Source organism: Carcharhinus amblyrhynchos, chromosome 5 (assembly GCF_965287045.1).
Source record: "Carcharhinus amblyrhynchos chromosome 5, sCarAmb.v2.hapA, whole genome shotgun sequence".
Classification (NCBI taxonomy): Eukaryota; Metazoa; Chordata; class Chondrichthyes; order Carcharhiniformes; family Carcharhinidae; genus Carcharhinus; species Carcharhinus amblyrhynchos.
The window spans coordinates 67402893-67424425 of record NC_137328.1 but is presented as its reverse complement, the minus strand read 5'-3'; the positions used below and the strand labels follow the sequence as shown (position 1 = coordinate 67424425).

At 41.0% G+C, this 21533-nt stretch overlaps 1 protein-coding gene across 2 annotated transcripts; it reads right to left on the bottom strand.

The window, feature by feature from the left end:
• Positions 1 to 755: 755 nt before the first annotated feature.
• ppic (peptidylprolyl isomerase C) lies at positions 756 to 21092 on the bottom strand. 2 transcript variants are annotated; one of them, XM_080188952.1, is made up of 5 exons: positions 20906 to 21092; positions 11932 to 12045; positions 7715 to 7808; positions 7019 to 7203; positions 756 to 2525 (listed from the first exon to the last, which is right to left on the bottom strand). In XM_080188952.1, exons 1-5 carry the CDS (start codon positions 20990 to 20992, stop codon positions 2394 to 2396), a joined length of 612 nt encoding a protein of 203 aa, XP_080045078.1. In that variant the 5' UTR covers positions 20993 to 21092; the 3' UTR covers positions 756 to 2393. The 2 variants fall into 2 exon arrangements, with proteins under 2 accessions (XP_080045078.1, XP_080045077.1); XM_080188951.1 differs by having other exon boundaries at positions 757 to 2525; positions 20894 to 21092.
• Between the last annotated feature and the right edge of the window lie 441 nt (positions 21093 to 21533).

Here is a 21533-nt window from a genome sequence, read left to right as displayed (position 1 = left end):
AGCATCCGTGCCATTTCCCACCAGCCTCACCCCCAAATATCCCCTCACAGCCACCTCAGGCCTTCCTAATCCTCCACGTTCTGGAACTCATCTGGCCCTTAGGTTCCCAGACTTAAGTCTCCACATTTTCTTGGACGTCAACTTCTGACACTGTAGCGACTGTAGAACTGTCAGCCAATCAGATTGGTTGACAGTTCTCTTAGATGGGACTTCCTCCTGAGTGAGTGGCACAAGTCCCACCAGCAGCAGATCAACGCTCATTGTTGTATAAATTGACTACCCAGGTTCCTTGGAGTTGGCCCAGATATGCTTTCCACTGACTCTTCAGATGGCGGAAACAAGACTCCAAGGTCCAAAAAATTCAGACCCACCATTCCTTCACTATCACTGGATCAAAATCCTGGAACTCCCTAGCCAACAGCACTACAGTGTGCCAACTGCAGCATTTCAATAAGATGGCTCATCACTGCCTTTACAAGGTTAATTATAACTGCATGTTAGCAACATTCATATCGCATGAAATAAAAAAACATAGAAGCATAGAACATTACAGCACAGAAACGGGCCTTTTGGCCCTTCTTGGCTGTGCCCAACCATTTTTCTCACACTCAGAATAATACAGCAATCCAGAAGTTGCTATCAGTGAGTCCCCCCTTCCACAGAGTATGCTGTTGAGGATTTCCCCCAATTGGAAACAATTGGAAATTATTGAACTGGAAGAGCTTCCACACTTACACTCTTAGTTGCACCTTAAAAAGTTTGAAAAAGTTACACATTGTTGAATGAATTGTAAGTAGATTTTTAATTTTTTAAGTTCATAAATATTGTTAATCATCCTTACTGGCCCTAAAAAGCTCATCTTTACGTTTTTGAAATATCAAACTTCATTACAATAGAAAAATTATTTTAGCTTGAACTTTTTAACATTTGCTTATATGTGGTCTTCTATTGTAATTACTCCTGCTCCTAATTCTTATGCGCGTGTGTACTCATAATCACTTATTTAATTATGTGAGATAGTTAAATTGAAACTTAAGAATGAAGTGCTTTTAACTTCCTGGTTTGATTGCAGCGAGAATATTTCAGTGTGATTGGCTACTTGCCCCGTTTGCTGATAGGAGTGCCGCTGATGCCTTGCAACTCTTGGCTTGGCCCCTGTTTGGATCCTATAAATATTTTAAACTGCCATTGGGAAAGTGAAAAACCCACGCCACGGAAAACGTTGGCAGCTTTCTTGGAGCTCAGCAGTGAGGGTCGTTGCTTCATCCCTGAGTGCAAAATCCATCCCACTGACTCAAACCTTAGTGGTTTCTTCTTGAGTTTACTTTTGCTGAAAATATTAAGCAATTAAAATCACAAGTACATATGCTTTATTCTGTTAAGATTCCGAAATTGACACTAGTTTTATCTGGAATCGTCACAGTAAAGAGCTACTAACATGGACAACAAAATTCAATCCAACCTCAGCAGGTAAATTCATCATAAAGTGAAGATAGAAAAGTTAGTTACACTTGATGAACATTACACTTTGAAACCCATTGTTACACATGTATGTTTTCAGACATAAACAAAGCAAAACATCTAACAATGTTTCATTTCTTCAGTGATTAGGTTGATCCCAGATCAAATAGACCAGAGATCCTTTCCACTCAAGGAATAGTTCTGAATAAAACAGCTAAGTAAATATAGCAATATTGACTAAGAACAAACATTTTATCATTCTAAATGATCTGATAGGTTGGAAATGTAACTTGATGTTTTATTTGGTTTTATGAAATATATTTTCTTAAAAGTTTAACTGACACAGAAAACAGCAAACAGTTGTGATTGTCAGTGGTTGTAGTAAAAGCCCAGAAATTTGGACAGCCTCCATTTATGCATTCCCTGCACTGGACTTGTGAGGTCCAAGATTGCCCAATACTGAGGTTCAGGCCTAATATTAAATGGAGCCAGGGGCTGATGAATAACCATAGGATGCTTCATCCCTCAGCATCATGATCAGCACAGGCTTGGAGGGCCGAAGGTCCTGTTCCTATGCTGTACTTTTCTTTGTTCTTAAGTGAGCTAGGACCAGGATTTGAATTAGAATGTGGTAGCAATTAGGGAGTGGTTTGCAGAAAGTGTGGGGCCAACATATCATCAAAGGAGCAGCCTCTCTCTTCCCAACTCCACGTACAGGTAAGTTGCTTACAGAGAAAGGGATGCTCCACAGACCTATTTCTGAACGATTGTAGTGTACAATAATCTTCTAAACGTACAAGTCATTTATTGCTCAAGTCAGAGATAAAAAGTAGAATAATACTTTGGTATTAACATTAAAAAAATAGCAAAAAATGTCATCCTTCCACATCATCTGTTCTTCCTGAGAGACACTGTGGGTACGTGATATCCAGTTACTCGTCTTCATTTATTTCAACCACAAAAGGTTCTTGAACATCTATCTTGCCGCTATTTACTATCACACAGCTTTGGTACGGTTGATTTTCACTGTTTGTGTCCTGAAGTTCTATCATGTGTACTACAGACTAAGAACACAATAAGAAAAACTGTCAGCAATGTTCCAGGACATGTATTTACATGTTCAACAGTTCCAACCAGCTCCCTCGTTACCAGGATTAATATGCACTTAATTATAATCACATGTCCTTATCTTCAGTATAGCAGGTACTGTAGCTGAAAATTCCCATGGGGACAGAATGGGGAACACCCCAAATTGTGCTCACTTGTGTGCCCATTCTTTTGATCTTGCTTCATAGCCAAATTTCCTGACTACAGGCCAAAATATAAAAAATGGGCACAAAAACTGGAAATCAATGCAAACAACTGAGGATCAAATAAAGCATCAAATTCACACCATATCATCCTTCTTTAAAATATGAAAAATAAAGATTAAAGCCACTGAATGATAATTCATGCACGTTAAGCACAGTGGGCAAACAATGTCATTTTTAGGGCATTACAAAGGCTACTGGCATCTGGAGTGCACATGACTTCCGAGGTGAAGTTTGCACTCAGATAACCCTATTACAATTACTCAGGACAGGCAGATCATGATGTTGGAGTTTAATGCAGACAAGTGTGAGGTTATTGCATTTTGGAAGGATAAACCAAGGTAGAACATACAAGGTAAATGGTAGAACACTGAAGAGTGTGGTGGAACAGAGGGATTTGGGAGTACAGCTACATAATTCCCTAAAAGTGGCGTCACAGGTAGATAGGGTCATAAAGAGTGCTTTTGGAACACTGACCTTTATAAATCAAATATTGAGTATAAGAGTTGGAAGGTTATGGTGAGGTTGTATAAGACATTGGTAAGGCCAAATTTAGAGTATTGTGTGCAGTTTTGGTTACCTAATTACAGGAAGGATATTAAAAAGATTGAAAGAGTGCAGAGAAGGTTTACAAGGATGTTGCTGGGACTTGAGAAACTGAGTTACAGAGATAGGTTGAATAGGTTAGGACTTTATTCCCTGGAGCGTAGAAGAATGAGGGGAAATTTGATAGAGGTGTATAAAATTATGATGAGTGTAGATAGAGTGATTGCAAGCAGGCTTTTTCCACTGAGGCTAGGGGAGAAAAAAAACTAGGGGACATGGGTGGAGGTGAAGGTGGAAAAGTTTAAAAGGAATATTAGGGGGGGCTTCTTGACAGAGTGGTGGGAGTGTGGAATCAGCTGCCAGATGAACTGGTGGATGCAGGCTCACTTTTAACATTTAAGAAAAACTTGGACAGGTACAAGGATGAGAGGGTGTAGAGGGACATGGTCCAGGTGTAAGTCAGTGGGACAAGGCAGAAAAATGGTTCGGCACAGCCAAGAAGGGCCAAAAGACCTGTTTCTGTGCTGTAGTGTTCTATGGTTGATCAACATATGCTCCAGCTAATGCAACCTCATAAGCTTGCACAGATGAACAGGAATAAACAGCAGAAAGAATCCCCACAGCAGTGCTATTCAAAAGGAAAATCAACTACTTACAGTTTCATTGCTGATTGATTCCTTCTGACTATTGCTGTGATTATAAACCCTACTATAGTTTCCATAGTTGTTTCAAAAGTTTCTAAAATCAGCAGGGAAAGGGATGGCAACTGCTGATTTTGAGAGTTCAACACAAATCAATTTCTCCAGTCATAGGTACACTAATATGCTTTCCTCCCTGTGACTTGGAGATTGAGCAAAGACCACAGAGAGCAGGACAAGCTGCAGGAAGAGGGAGGAGGAAAGTGCTCTCAGCAGGTGGCCACATCTGCTCAGGAAACAATTCTACGACATGAGCCTCAGCAAGGATGAGGTGTGTGAAACGTCTGGCCTTCACTAGTAAGTTGTTACTAATATCTGCAAACTGCTACAGCGACGACTGCAACCTCAGAACAAGGGTTGCACTACTAGTGGACAGTGGAAGTGGTCTGGCAATGAGCTTTAATAATCTGGTTCCTTCCAGTTGGAGATATTAGCAACATCAAGCAGTTTTGCCCCTCTGTCACACTGAGGATCTCTATTCAAAGAGGACTAACTTAATTTCATTTTCTCTTGCTTGAAAGCAAGTGGACAGAGCAAGGACAAGGGTTTGCACCTGCAGGCTTCCCCATGGCGCAGGTTACCATTAACTCCATGTACATTGCTTTATGGGTGCCATGTGTCAACTGTACCATGTAGCAGAACCATAAGGGATCCCATTGTCTCAAGATCCAGCAGAGCACCATTCAGGTCAATGTCCTGGCAACAGTCATGATGTTTTCATTAGATCATAGAAGCCCATCAGTGCAGAAGGAGGCCACTTGACCCATTGGGTCTGCACAGACCACAATCCCACCCAAGTTCTATCCCCATAGTCCTACTTATTCACCTTTCTAGTTGTGCTGACACTAAGTGGCAATTTACTATGGCCAATTAGCCTAACCCACACATCTTTGGACTGTGGGAGGAAACCAGAACACCCGAAGGAAACCCACGCAGATACGAGAAGAATGTGCAAACTCCACACAGATAGTCACCTGATGCCAGATTTGAACCCGGTCCCTGACACTGTGATGCAGCAAGGCTAACCACTGTGTCACCATGTGCCCTTAAATGTGTAATAATGTGGCAGTCTGCCTTCCAGCAGCATTTGAGACACCATGTCACAAGATTATCTGCTGTTAGTATGGCTCATGAATCCTGTTCACAACTCAGACACACACAGCAAGGGTACAATGAAAGCCATGCTGTCATACAAAATGAGATACAGCAGACTAATGGGGTGCTTATAAAACAATTCTTCCTGGGCTGCTCTGGCCAAACTCCACAGTACATGCCTAAGCTAGTCCTGCTGCATAAAATTGTCTGAACGAGGAGACAGTTTGCTACTACCAACCATCTTGCAAGGAGCAGGGGAGGGAGGAAGAAGGCAGGAGGCAACCCAGGGAGTCACTTTCTGCCCAAGCAGTAAGTGAATAAACTCATTCAAATGCAATACCAATAACTATATCACCAATTGTCCATTTGCCAACAATTCTACATTCCTTACTTTCCTTCTGTCACTATCACATTGGCCTCATGACCACAATGCAGAAATAAAGGCCACCAATAAATAAACTTTCCAAACAGAATTTCTAAATGAAATCATGTCATATTGCATACAACCTTATACTAATCATTTTCCTATATGGTTTGGAGGAACAACTGAAAATGACCTGGAACTCAGTTTCTAAGTGCACATGCAAGTGTCTTCCTTACAACCATCTAACCAAGCTTTCAGACAACATCTGCCCCACCTATGACAGAGTCTTTAAATTGTGCATTGGACTTATCAGCATCTCAGAACTCATCAAATGAGAATGGAATCAAGTCATTCTCTGAGCATGAAGAAATTAAGAACTATATACTTACACTATCTGCAAATTGTAAGTCACAGAGATTGTAAGATAAGAAAGGTGGGAATGCAAGAAGGAGAATGAGGATACCACCATTTTCCCCACCATTACTCAAGTTCTCAGCAAGGCCATTTACATAATAGACAGTAGTGTCTCAAAAATGGGAGTCAGCATATGCAACAATGGCTCTCCTTCCCCAGTTAACTCATGCTGTTGTGCGTGATCTTCTCCTGCCAAAAAGAAGGAACTATTGTGCAATATATTTGGGTGACGTGGGTGTCATGAATGAAAACTAGCAATGGTGAAAGTTGGGCGATGTAGACAAGAGGCATTTTAAAAATGTGTTCATGGGGATATGGACAATCGTTGACAACGGCAGCATTTATTGCCTAACCCTAATTCCCTTGAGAAGATGATGGCTTCTTTAACTGCTTCAGTCAATGTGGCCATTAGGGAGGGAGTGCCAGGAATTTGACCGAGAGATAACGAAGGAACTAAGTGTCATCTGAGGCTGGAAAAGCTGTGAGAATTGTGGTGATGGGTCGGTGAATACAGGAACTGGGTGAATCTGACTAAAACCCAACCCTTAAGAACATAAGAAATAGGAGCAGGAGTAGGCCATCTAGCCCTTCGAGCCTGCCCCGCCATTCAATAAGATCATGGCTGATCTGTCGTGTCTCAGTTCCACTTTCCCGCCCTCTTCCCATAACCCTTAATCCCCTCTCTTATCAAGAACCCATCAACCAGCTTCTTAAAAATATTTAGCGAGGCAGCCTCCACCACTTCAACGGGCAGAGAATTCCAGAGATTCACCATAACCTTGCTGGATATGAACCAGGTCACATCACCGTGGTTGGGGGAAGAATCCAAAAGGGGGTTCTCCTTGGTGCACATTGCATTTGGCAACTCTTCCACGATTCTACAGCCAGAACACAATTCGTACATTGGAAACAAAGAATCTCCCCGAGATCCCTGACTGGGAAATGGAAACCCAAACTGAAGTCAGCTGACAAATATCTGAATTTCATTCCTTGTCTTGCTGCTTAGATGGAGAGCCTATCCTCAGTTTAATGGGATTGCAGCTACTCATACACGTAGCCAGTGTTATTTAAAGAACAGGTTTAAGGAAACAATTATATATAGTCATGCAGAAAAGAAAATGGCTAGTTACCATTCCAGATATGACCTTGCCGAACACCACATGCTTTCCATCCAGCCACTTTGGTTTTGTCAATGAAATAAAAAACTGGGAGTTGTTAGTATCTGGTCCTGCGTTTGCCATGCTGACCCATCCAACTCCATAGTGTTTCAGCTTGAAGTTTTCATCAGGAAACCTCTCTCCATAGATACTCATTCCTAGAACATCAATAAGCAGAAGGTAATGCAATTCACAATGTACATTAATCTGATACTTCAAAATATCAGGTATGTCAGGGGATTTTCACAGTAACTTCTTGCAATGTTAATGTAAGCCTACTTGTGACACCAATAAATAAACTTAATTAATTTACAGAATATTACCCATATAAAAATATCCATTTAGAGGTCTCCAGTTTTTGCTCTAATTACAAGTGCCATATTTTTAGCATGCTGCCATGTAACTCAAAATAAATGATTAGTACATATAGCAACTGGAAAGGATGAGGAAAGTTAAAATAGCGGTAAATAAATCGTGGTTCATGTTTTGATCATAAGAACTTTTAGAACACTGCAAACCACAAAAAAAAAATCACAAGCTAAACAACTGTCATTCTGATAAAGTGAAACCAGTTTCTAATGTAAATTATCACTGTAAACATTTTTTAAAAATGATAGAAGAATTTGAAGTATTTTGCAAAGAAAAATAAAGTTCAAAGACAATCATCACCTCCTGTTCCATCTCCCGAAGTAACATCTCCACCCTGTATCAAGAAATCCTTGATCACACGATGAAATGTGCTGCCAGTGTAACTGTACCCTCGCTGGGAAAAATAAATGGACATTTTAAATCAGCTAATTTGTGTTTTTGCATGGAAAACTTAGTGAAAAGTCTGACCAATATATGGATTTAGAAATCAATGAGAATAATGAGTATTAATTTTATGAAACACTACATATTTTCTCTTTAGGAGTAAAAATTCCATGGAAAATCAAAGCACTAAATGTAGTCAGTCAGCAACTGTAGGAAGTTGAATACAGCTGCCCACACACAAAATTACAAGCTTGATTTCTCTCTGGCAGAATGTGGTTCAGAACCTCAGGCCATGGATTCCATTTTACAAAATAAAAACTATGAAGATGTCACCTTAACGAAAACTGAATTTTGATTTCCTACAGGGAGCCATCAGCTCTCTAAAGTGGATGTAAAAGATCTCATGGCACAATTTGAAAGTACTTGGAGTTGTTCTCACAGAACTCTGCTTAACATTTTGCCTCAGCCAACATCAGTTCATCTGGCTCTTGGCTTCATCACTATTAGCAGAAACTTGACCCCTGCAAATTATTCCCGTATATTACAAAAGAGTTACTTTTCTGAAGCACTTCAGTGACTGAGAAAGAGATGGGTAAGACTATGAAAAATATCTGCTACAAACATCTTTGGAATCCTTTATAAAAATGGTAATCTTTTATTGGTGTAAGTAACAGCCAATAATGCAACATCAATACTGCACTAAACTTTATTTTTATATTGAAAAATTGTCCTGGTTGAATCAATAACAAGCATGTATGGTTAGATCTACTAATAATGATATGTGACTGCAAAAAAGCAAATTGAATTGATCATTATAAATATGGAAAAAAATATGTAAAAAAAAGAAGTTAGAAGCCCAAATTAAAAGGGCTAGTGAGGATGGGGAGGGGCAGCTGGGGAGGTGTGGGGGATCAAAGAATGCTTGATTTTTTTTTCAGTTTTGAAAGACTGCTGGGATGTTTTATAATGTATATTTATTGTATAATTCTTCAGATATTGAAATTTCAATTGTTACTCAACTGTCTAAGGAGTCCTGTATTCACATTAAACTAAAATACACTGAAAGAGAAAAGAAAAATAGGCATATCTAGGGTGCTACTATAGTTAGAATGCATATTCCCCATTCATCAAGTTCCTGTCATCTTTTTATTTTAGATTGTTCACTTTTTTTTTTCCAAATACATTACCAACATAGCCTGTACTGAACCAAAAGTCTCATCAAGATTAGAGTCAGGGCTTTGATTTTTAACATATACATTAAGGCCTGAATAAATACGTAATGGATCCAAACATAACAATTTCTTGGCAATTTGCATTAATTTATCTGGATTCAATTCTACATGTTAAACAGCTGAAGGAGCAATTTTACTGTGCATTCCTGAGAATAAGACCAGATACACTTCATGTGAGTTTCTAGTTTTCCCTGTAACAGGAGGACTCTGAAGCAGTCAGACAGATTGATAAATCAAGGTGTTCTAACCCACCACATCAATGCATATCATTTAGCAGTTAAGCACGCAGGTACAGCAGACAGTAAAGAAGGCAAATGGTACGTTGGCCTTTGTAACGAGAGTATTTGAGTATAAGGACAGGGATGTTTTGCTACAATTGTACAGGACATTGGTAAGGCCACATCTGGAGTATTGGTGTCTTTATCTGAGGAAGGAAGTCCATGCGATAGAGGGAGTACAGCAAAGGTTTATCAGGCTGATTCCTAGGATGGTAGGTCTGTTATATGAGGAGAGATTAAGTTGGTTAGGACTATATTCACTGGAGTTTAGAAGAATGAGAGGACATCTCATAAAGACTCTCACAGAGACTGGCAGATTCAGAAAGAATGTTCCTAAAAGTGGGGAAGTCTAGAAGTAGAGGTCATAGTTTGAGGATAAGGGGTAAACCTTTTAGGACTGAGATAAGGAGAAACTTCTTCACCCAGAGGGTAGTGAACATATGAAATCACTTCCACAGAATGTAGTTGAGGCCAAAACGTTGTCTGACTTCCAAGAATAAATTAGATATAGCTCTTTGGATCAAGGGCGAAAGGGGAATGGGGGATCAGGATATTGATCAAAACAAATGGTGGAGCAGGCTTGAAAGGACCAAATGGCCTACTCTTGCTTCTAGTTTCTAAATTAAATTCTGAGCATCACTCAGAGACCAGATAAAAGGATGCATGCTCATTCTGGAGGCTACATGACGGTATGTTACAAAAGGTGGATTTTTTAAAAAGGCAAGATTAAAATAATGAAGGAAATTAATCTGGCATGAAGTCAGAGGGATAGTATACAAATTTTCTCATCAGTCTCAGTTGGGTCATTATGGGAAAGCAGAGAAACAGCCAAAAATGTCATCACAGGGTGTAAGAGGGAGGAATGACAAGAGGGCCAAAAATTCCAATGACTCTGGTGTCTTTTCTAATGCTTTGGTAGAAGAATAGGAGCAGCCAGTTCCCTTGGGTGGAACTGTATGTTTTATAAGAATTACATGAAAATTCAGTATATTGAAATGATGAAGCTTAAGGTAACAATTTACTCTAATCTTTTTCTTTGCAAGTGTGCCTAATGCAATCCATGTATCTGACATACAGATTCTGTGTGGGGAGATCAAACTTGAAGCTGCAATTTGACACCAAGTGAATTACACTTCACCCTGCCAGCGGGTTTGTAGACTTGATGTGGAGTTGCTGGCGTTGGACTGGGATAGGCACAGTAAGTAGTCTCATAACACCAGGTTTGTAGACTGGGGATTGGCTATGAAATTCTTTGGGTGACCTTCCCATTGGACTCTCACCCATCTGACCTCTCCACAATTTTGCGATGAGATGGCCGAGGCCTAGATTAGCTTGATCGCCCTTGCCTCAGTTGAGGCTCTGAAGCGATCAGTGACCACATAAAGGCTTCTTCCTACCCAGCCTCAATTTTCACTCTGGCATGGGAAATTCAGGGGTTAGCGGGGGGAACCCAAAAACTGAGCTTGCTCGGCTTTCAGGTGAGAAGCGTTGGGTGCTTGTATGAACAGACTGCTTTCAACATCGGGCACTGTCCCAAAAAGGTATGGCCCTTGTAGGTGGTCCCTGCCCTTCCCCACACCCCCGTCTCCCCTAAGCCTCCCATTCCCTGCCTGTCCTGAGACTCCACATTTACCTTGTCCTGGACACCCAGAACTTAGACTATGAGGTTTGGTTGTAGTCCTAATCCTATCCATGCAGTTTCTAGCATTGCAGGAACTTAAGCGCTTTCAGCCAATCAAGTGGTCTGGCAGCTCTTTAAGGTGGGACTATCTCTCAGCGGAGGGTGGAAGTCCCATCTCTGGTCAATTAACACTCATTGGAGTATGAGATGGCTGGAGGGCAACATGTTCAATGCCAACTCCTTGGATGGTTGAAATTTTAAAATCCTGGCCCAAGTGTGATACTAATCGCTTGTTTCTAACATTAGATACTTGAGGTTGTGCATGTGATCACCTGGATGCTGCTAAATACTAATTATACTTAGCTTGCTTAGAAACAGAAACAGTGTGAGAATACCGCCTAAAGATCGTCTTGTGTCAGTGAATTAACTCGAGTCACATTCACTATAGATTCAGCAAAATGAAAACTGCTTCAAAACAATACTAATATTCTATGGGATATAAAATTGAATGCATTTAAAAATCATCACAATGCATACATCAATCTTTGGGCAAAATAGGGAGGCAGAGTATCAGACTGGCTCAGAAATGTGTGTGTATAGAATGAGAAAGGTGATGGTGCTTAATTAAATAATAAAATGAATTGGATTTCTACTTTGTGTTAGGGTGTCATAGTAGTTAGCACTGCTGTCTCACAGCGCCAGGAACCTGGGTTTGATTCCCAGCTTGAGTCACTGTTGAGTCTGCATATTCTCCCTATATCTGCATGGGTTTCCTTTAGGAGTTACTGTTTCTTGCCGCAGTCCAAAAGACGTGCTGGTTAGGTGCATTGGCCATGCTAAATTCTCCCTCAGTGTACCCGAACAGGCACCGGGGTGTGGTGACTAGGGGATTTTCACAGTAACTTCATTGCAGTTTTAATGTCAGCCCACATGTGTCACTAATAAACAAACAAACTTTAATAACTAGTTCGATAGTCATGATTTAACATAACAGTACCTTACCTGACCTGTTGCTAGGATGATAAAGTTTTCTACTGTCAATGGAACAACTTTACCAAATAGACCAATGACGATCCTTCCAACATCTTTACCACCAATTTCAATATCGAAGAATACCTAAAGTTGTAGAAAAGCGTAATTAGAGTTGTACGTTATATATTAATGTGATGAGTTTGGTCTGAATTACAACATTTCCATCTGTCAGAAATATTCTTCAAAAATACCGGGCAGGCAGATACGCCCATTAATTTGAATATGCATTTATTAAAATTGTTGTATTCATACTATTGGACAATTTGAGCAAAAAAGTGCAGTTGGTTTTTTGCCTAACTGAAAATTTAAATAAAACAACTTTGAATTAAGAGGAGTGAAGTATATTAATAGGACATTTTCATTTTTTTTGAAACAACTTATAAGTAAAAATCCATAAAAACTGAAAACAAAGAATTTTCTATGGAGACATGTATTAAAATCAATGCTTTGTGGTTTCCTGTTTCTACCACAGTGGTAAGTCAAGCTGGGAAGAACACCTCCTGAATGTCAATTCTTCCACCGTGAAATAAAACACTTTCAATGTGGTTGATTCTTAACTGTTCTTGGAAATGGCCCAGCAAGTCATTCAGTTGTATCAAAGTGCTAAGGAAAAGTCAAGTAAGAATAAAGCAGAATTAATCATCTTGTATCAAATCAGGCATCAGATACAACAAACACACATCGTGCCCATTTGACCCTGTGACTTTCCTCTCACTAACATCTAGGAACTTGTTTTAAAATTAGGGGAATTGACTAGTCATAGTCATTTTCACCAAATTATATCTTACAATGAATGTCCCAGAATCCTCTCTTAACATCCCTAGGTATATCCTGTCCCACCAGCATGACAGACTGAATAGTGTTGCAGCATAGTGCTGTACCGGCAGGAGTGACCGGCCAAGGGAGTCCTCAACACTGACTCTGGACCCCATTAAAATCTTATGGCATCCAAAAAAAAGGGCAAAGAAGCCTTGTGCTGATTACTACCTAATGCTCTCCCACCAAGTGACGAAACAAGACAATATTACATTGAACACCACTTGCAAGAGCACCAGGGGTGACCAGGGCACAGAATGCACTCTGAGTGGGATCAATGCGGATCATTAGAAACAGGCCTGTAGTATCACTACTAACCAAGCTAGCCAAGTCCTGAAAGACATAACTCCAAGGCTGGGCTTGCAGCAGGTGGTGAGAGAACCAACACAATGAAAGAACTGACTTGACTTTGTACCCATAAATCTACCAGTTGCTGATATATTTGTCCATGACAGTACTAGTAGGAGTGATATTGCACAGTGCCATCTTCATACTGAGGACACTCTTTAACATGTGTAGAATGACCACCATTCTAAATGGGATAGGTTCAGATCATGTCAGCAGCTCAAAAAGGGCATCCAAAATGATGCTGTGGACCATCAGCTGCAACAGAATGGTAATCCACCATAAAATATAGTCTCATGACTCAACACATCCCTCATTGTATCAGTACCATCAACACAAAATAAATACTGCAAATGCTGGAAATCTGGAATAGGATCAGAAAATGTTGGAAATATTCAGCAGGTCAGGCAGCATTATGGAGATTAATGAAGTTAACGTTTTGAATCATGATACCCTTCACTGTTACCATTAGGCCAGCAGACCAAACCTAGTTCAATGAAGAGTGTAGGAGAGCAAGAAGCAGTATCAGATATACCTCAAAATAAGGTATGAATGTTGTCAAGCTACAACACACAACAGGCTTGGTCAAAACTTGGGCAAAATAGGTGGATTCCAGAGTGAGTGAAGAGTGGCTGCTTTAAATCAAGATGTAGAGATGCCGGCATTGGATTGGGGTAAACACAGTAAGAAGTCTCACAACACCAGGTTAAAGTCCAACCAGTTTATTTGATAGTATATTTACTATCAAATAAACTGGTTGGACTTTAACTTAGTATTGAGAGACTTCTTACTGCTTTAAATCAAGGCAGCATTTGACAAGGGTGGCATCAAAGAGTCATAGTAAGTTTAGGGGTAAGCCATACCTCACACATAGGTAGATAGTTGTGCTGGTTGGAAGTTAATCCCCTCAGTCACAGGACAACTCGTTGCATGAATTCCTCAGGAGAGTGTCCCAAGCCTGACTACTTGAGCTGCTTCACGAATGAGCTTCCCTTCATTATAAGATAAGAAATATGGATGCTTGCTAATGATTGTATAATGTATAGCCCCATTCATAGCTTCCACAGATATTGAAGCAGTCCATCCCCACATGTAGCAAGACATTCTCCACAGCACTGACCCCCAGGCATAGAAGGAGCACCATAACAATGTCCAATGTGTCATGGCAAATGAAAAAGCAAACTTCTACTGTGACCAAGTAATGCAATTGAAGGATAATCCATAATTACAGTATCAACACATTAAACTGATATGTTCTCTTCCCGTTCCTCTCACATCATTGCAGTTCCTAATGGAGATCAGTCCTAGCCACGCTCCATCGCCAAGCTCACTAATAAATGACAGATGTTGTTGGTGATGTGACATCCCTGGACTTTTCACATTTATCAATGTTTTTGCTGGCAAGAAAACTTATTGTAATTCAACCATGGGAAGTCTTCCAAGAATTCTTGAGCATTGAACCTGGAAAGTCAGCTGGTCTAGACGGAGTTACAGCCAAGCTTATTGGAATCTTTGCTTTGTGTTTGGTGCTCTGTTATGCAATATCTTAAATGATTCCTTCACAGAGGGAGTAGTTCTAATGGAAGTGAGCAACCATTGTTCCAGTACTAAAAGAAAGAAGTATCACTGGGCAAACTATGCCCTATCACCTTGACAGAACATTTCTCTAAGATTGCAGAGTAGTTTGTGACTAAGTAACAATCAGGTTTTGATCCTCTATTTGACTGTGATCAGTATGGTAGCTGGGCTTGTAGGTCAACAACTCACAGTCTGGTTGACATTAGAAGTTCCTATGTGAAACTGCTTTTAAACTGGGAACAAATGCAATCATTATTACTACAAATTTTTCAAAGTTATTTGACAGGGTTGATAATCCATTTATGGTTATGACACTGTTAACATTAAACATACTTGTCCCAATGGATTGCTGCTTCCTCAAATGACCTGCCCTCAGTTTATCAGGTACTACGGTTGCCTATTTTAAAGGTGTCTAATTGACAGGAGGTTTTCTTTGTACTTGACTAGACCCAATTCTTTTACTAATCCTCAGTAATGTTCTCTCTTTTTCTGGCCAGAAATACTAGAAGTATGTGGATCATACGATATGCAGAGTGTATTGGCCTTAGGATATAGGCAGTGAGCTTCAGGAAACTTTCAACATTCTCAATGAATTGTGTAGGGAAAACAATAGGCAGTTAAATGCTACTAAATGTAGGGCCTTGTGAGCAAACTTTAGCAATCAAAAGCACATGCCCCTTGACATAAAAAGCATCAATAAGACTGAAGACCTCAACATCAACATCCTTTGGGTTACCATTGACCAGAAAACTGACTCTACCAGCCACATAAATACTGTGCCTACTAGGGCAGGTCAGAGGCTGGGAATTCTGTGATGGGTATCTCATCTTTTACTCTCCAAATTCTGTCCACCATTCACAACACACAAGTCAGGAATGTGATGGAATACTTGACACTTATGGAACAGTACAGTTCCAATAGCACTCAGCAAGCTCAACATCATCCAAGACAAAGCAGGCCACAGACCAACCAACACTTTAAACATTCACTCCCACCACCATTGGTGCACTGTAGCAGATTGATAGAACAGACGGAGGAAATGAAAAGTGGAAAAGAAGAGGTACCTGCTGGCAGATACTGAAGCAATTGGCAGGGATGGAAGAAGAGCCTGAGATTGTAGTTAAGATGAGGCCAGCAGAAGGAATGAAGGGAATGATATCAGCAAAAGGAACGGGAGAGATTTTTGAACAAGGAAGACAGCAGGGAGCATGGCCAGAAGCAGTGATGCATAATATAGGAAGAAAGGAAGTACTGGGACATAACATGGCAGAAGGCAGAGTTCAGACTACAGCTGGAAACAAAATATTTTTGACATGGGAAATTGCATGGCTTTAATCTCATGAAGAGGCATAACTTAAATTAGAAACGTTATAAGCAATATTGCAGCTAGAGTGCAGGTTTGAAATGCTCCATGAGTTAGAGACCAAGTAGCTGAATGGAAGCAGGCAGGTAGGTTTGTGATAGAAAGATGAATCAGTGATCTAGAAGTAGACAGTAAGTAAAACAAAATAAATGATGTTTTAAGTTACAGTTTATGCATGTAGATGGAAGCAGAAAAACAAGATAGCATACTGGTTAACAAACAGACTTTAGATATGCAGAGCAAAGAATTACATTATGACTGAAACTTGAAATTGCAGTGATTCACAGTTGATTGTACAAACTGGGATTAGGTTTGGAATGGGGCTGAACAAGACACTCTGATCCAACAACTTATTACTTAACCTCTGAATTATGAAGAATCAAAGTATGTAAGTGCTAACTATAGCTGAAAACGATCATCTTACAGTTGTGATAACAACATGCTTTGCACAGAAGGCTGAGAAGTCTGAACATTGTGTCATTTTGGAAGGTGATTAAATGCCTATACAACAACATTGCCTGTTGTTGGCAGTGGCAGCCTCATGAGCTCATGAGGGTGGTACTGGCCTCTTGCTATGAATGGGCCTGTTGCTGCTCTCCCACTCTTAATGGTACCACTGCTCCTCTGCACTTTATGAATCCCAATCAGAGAAGTCCTTTGAGAATGAGAAAGGAGGACAGCCAGGATATGTGTGCTTTAAGTCCTGGTCCCCATACAGCAGAGCTTAGTCGCCAGTTGTCTTGGAACTTGAGTCCAAAGAGAATTTTTACTCCAGACTCGAAAAATCCTTGGCCTCAGAACCAACAGGTGACGAGCTGATCCTCCTTGGCAGATTCAGCAGAGTTGTAATGGACACAGAGCTCTGGGAAAGTGTAATCAGCGCAGGGTGAGAGGGAAATCCAATAGCCATGGTACTCTTCTCCTGATAAATTGCCTAGAACATGGCTTTACCTTAACCAAAACCTTGTTCCATCGAAGAGAAAAATACACAGCCTCACAGCAACACCCTCGTTCCGTACACTGGTTCGACTACCTCATTATCCAAGTGAGAGACCACAAAAATGTGCGTATCACCCACATCATGACAGGAGCTAATGACTGCTGGATGGACCATTGTCTAATCTATCAGTGATCAGCATCAATGTATCCCCAAAGCAGCAATGCAACAGATACATTGCTAAAGAAAAATCAAAGTTGAGGCATTCAAAGATCCCGATAAGAGAAACCTATTCAGCCAGCGCCCAACTGCCAACCTGACTACTCCTGGTAATCCAGGAATGCAGAGTGTCCACAGTGCCTGGTCTGCCCTCAGGGCCTCCATAATCAGCACCTGCGAAGAGACGCTTGGTTACTCAACCAGGAAACACCAAGACTGGTTTGATGTGAACGACCTGGAGATTCACGAGCTGGTCAGCTGCAAGTGCAAGGCTTTTCTGAACCTGAAACAGGAATGTAACTCAAGAGCAATAAAACAGCTCTACAAACAACTGAGGTCTAGCATAAAATTCATGATGTGAAGAACAGATGGTGGGTGGAGAAAGAACAGAAGATCCAGTAGTTAGCCAACAACCAGGACATGCAAGAATTCTTTGGCGCAATCAACATCACTACGGCCCAAGCACCCAAGACCCACCCTGTTGCTGGGCAAAAACGGGAGGGTTCATCAAAACAGAGAGGCAGTCAGTGCCCACTGAAAGTAGAACTGCAAAGATCTCCTTAACAGAGAGATTGTCTTCAACATGAGTGTTCTTGCCTCCAAAAGTTTGTCACCATCCCCCTGCTCCAAGATGACATGTCTTGATCCTGACCAACGGATCCACCACAGACCCAATTTACATTTGGAATGGCGTCAAGTAAGGCTGTGTCATCACACCGACACTGTTCTTGATTTCTTTGCTTCATCTTTCAACCTCAACCTCAGCAACCTCCTCACTTGAGTGGAATTAAACTACAGAACAAATGTGAATCTGTTCAACCTCCACTGCCCACAAGCTATGTCCATGGTCGTTCCATCATTTGTCATGAACTGCAGTATGCAGATAATACTTGCATCCACGCACACTTGGAGGCTGAGCTCCAAGCTATCCTCAACACCTTCACTGAGGCATACGAGAGCATGGAAACTACACTAAATATCTGTGAGACAAAGTTCCTCTACCAAGCTTCTCCTGCCTTGCAGCATGCCCCTGCACCCCCCCCAACCCCTCTCCCTCAATTATCCAAAACCATGATGAGGCCTTGGACAACATGGACCACTTCCCATCCCTTGGCAGCCTACTGTCAACAAGGGTAGACACTGCCTTCAGTGTGCTAGTACAGCATTCGGTCATCTGAGGAAACGTGTCTGAAGACCAGGACCTTAGGCCCAGCACTTAAGACATGGTCTACAGAGCAATAGATACAGACAAATATCCTATATGGCTCAGAGATGTAGACTATGTACAGCAGACATCTCAAAATCCTGGAGAAGTGCCATCAGCACTGCCTCTGCAAGCTGGTGGAGATTTAGAATGAATTGAACCATGTAACAGTCACATTATGAACAAATCCTGCTCAAACAGTAATTGGAGCAGGATGGAGTGGTTAACAAAAATTGAAGGCTGTGACGGAGGTTGTGGATAAGAAATGATAGTGAGTCATAGTCACAGCTAAAGTCAAATAGAATATCAGCTGTAACCCATTAGCTGCTAGCTACATAACATTATCCAGATCTATACTTAGTTTTCATAAAAGCATTGTCCAGATCTATATTTAGATTTTGAAAAAAAAACATACCCAATTACCAGTTAAGTTGGAATATTCTATTCTAAAAGTAGATAAATTGTTCACCCTACTCTTCAGCCTCCAAAAGATGTTTCGGAGCACACTCAGCAGACAGGCAAAAATGGAGCATTTCAGAGGCCTGCATTCAAGCTTTGTGACATGGATTCAAATCCCACTGCAGCAGCGGGCAGAATTTAAATTCAATTAACAAAATTTGGAATATAAAGCTAATCTCAGTAAAGTTAATTTATTTGTCACAAGTAAGGCTTACATTAACATTGCAATGAAGTTACTGTGAAATTCCTTTAGTTGCCACACTCCGGCGATTGTTCAGGTTAATGCAACTAACTAGCATGCCTTTCAGACTGGTGACCTAGAACTATAATGCTTTTGCTAAGATAAGCAGTTGCCTCGAACAACAACTTGTACTGATGTAGCACCATTAAAAATCACAAATTGGCTGACAGGGGCACTGTAAAACAAAATCTGACACCACACACATAAGGTGATATTGTCACGGAATAGGTACATCACAGGACACAACATGGCCATTCATTTCTGTGCTGGCTGTATGCAAGGGCAACTCCGATAATCCCACACCTTAGCTCTACAATTTTTATTTCTGCTGAGATAATTATACAATTCCCTTTTGAACACTCTGTACTTACCTTCAGAACTCTCTCAGGTGCTGCATTCCAGTTCCTAACCACTCGCTACGTGAAAAAGATTTTGTCAATCATCTTAAATTTGCATCGTCTGGTTCTCGAGCCTTCTGCCAATGGAAATAATCCTTCTTTGTGTACTTTATCTAGACTCCAGATGATTTTGAATACCTCAATCAAATCTCCTCTTCTCCAAGAAGAGCAACGCCACCTGCTTCTCTTTTAGTGAAGATGATCAAAAGCTTAGTCAAAGATGTAGGTTTTAAGTTGTGTCATAAAGGAAGAATATGAGACAGAGAGGGATTTAGGACCTATGGAAAACATTAGTGGACTGATTAAAATTAGAGATGCTTAAAAGGCCAGACATTGAAAGTTTCAGATATCTCAGGGGGTTATGGTGCTGGAGGAGATTTGAGAGACAGGAGCAAAATTATGGAAAAATCTGTAAACAAAGATGAGAATTTTAAAATTGAGATGTTGCTTAAGTGGGATCCAGAGTTGGTTATAAGGGGTGATAAGTAAATGGAACTGAGTGTGAGTTAGGACACAGGCGACAGAGTTTTGGATGACCTCAAGTTCAAAATGTGGGAGACCAGCCATAAATGTGTTGGAATACTCAAGTCTAAAAATAACCGCATAAGGATGTCGCAGAAGATTAACTTAGACAGTCAAACAATGTTATGGAAGTGAAAGTAGGTATTTTAAGTGAGGTTGCCAATATGTGCAAACTCACCTTGGAGTCAAATGTGACACCAGTGAATAATGTACCAGTACAATGGTTTAAAAAGACAACTCAAAGTTACGGTTTTATCAAACACCTGATGCAATAACGTTTGCACAGGAATTAATTTACCAAATATCGACTCCTGCTCCTATTTCCTGATTTTATTTAAGATGGCATAACTTTGGAGATGGCTCAAACCAATAATTTTAATGTTTGCACATTACAGGAGGCAGGCATCTGGCATTTAACGAACTCTTTAACCGCAATATTTTAAAGAGTCGTTTCACTGATGAAGTCTCAGGGTGTTCGGTCTGACCCCGCGTAACAAGTGCCTGTGCTAACCACAACTTCTGGTTCGATACTTGCCATTTCCAGAAGTTCTCCCTCTTCCACCCCCCGTTCTAACTTTAGTTTTTTTGTACTCAAACTGCGTACTCCCAGCACTACTCGTCCACAAATAATTAAATTCGTGTCTGAGTGCAAGAAAGTAATGGCGAATCCACAGGCTGACAACTAAAGACCCGCCTTCTACCCATGCGGATTGGATCAGTGAGCTGCAGCGAGCTGTGCTACTGGACAGCTCAGGAGTCAGGACAGTGGGTGTCAATTCCAGCTGAGTGGGATTGCTGCCTGCGTCTATTACTGTCTCCACTGGCTGCTGGCCACTAACTGGGAACCTACCTTAGCTGTTACCTTGGGGCCTCGCTTTCTCTGAGCAATACAGGTGCTGTCAGCCAGAAGAAGCACGACGCACAGAAACCAAGACAGCGGCGAATTCATCCTGCGAAAATAAACTTTTATTTTTAGGTGGTTCTCATTATCGTCCCCGACCAAGACCCGGAGAGAAGCAGGCTCCGCCTCTCACTGGAAGCAAACAGCAGCAGCGTGGCGGCTGCAAGAGCAGAGACAACCCGCCCTTTCCGGGATCCCCAGGCACAATGTGGGTGGCAGAGCACGACTTACGTCTAACCTGCAGTTCTCACATTTTCAACCCTTTTTTGCGCTGCAAGTAGAGCGGCTGGGCACGTTTCATTGCCAACCGAATGATCTAACCTGAAAGGATTTAATAATCTCACAAACAAGCTTGCCCTGACATTATTAAACTTCCAGCAAAAAGTCTCACAACAACAGGTTTTTTTTGTTTTTATTCCAATTCAATCAAATCAAGTCCAATTCAGAGTCTCAACAAGTTGGGACATTCCGGATCCAAGCTGACAAGACAGGGCTCTCCTGTCTTGGGTTTGATCTACATGATCCAATCTGATTGGAGTAGGCATTGCACCTCCTCCAAGGCTTGATCTTATTTGTATCTTAGCCAAAA

Coding starts and splice junctions, on each gene's coding strand:
- ppic (XM_080188951.1), bottom strand. CDS start 20,992: ATGAATTCGCCGCTGTCTTGGTTTCTGTGCGTCGTGCTTCTTCTGGCT. Junction 12,046..20,893: donor GCCCCAAGGTAACAGCTAAG/GTAGGTTCCCAG, acceptor CTACAACTTTAG/GTATTCTTCGATATTGAAAT. Junction 2,526..7,018: donor GCAAGGTCATATCTGGAATG/GTAACTAGCCAT, acceptor TTGTGTTCTTAG/TCTGTAGTACACATGATAGA.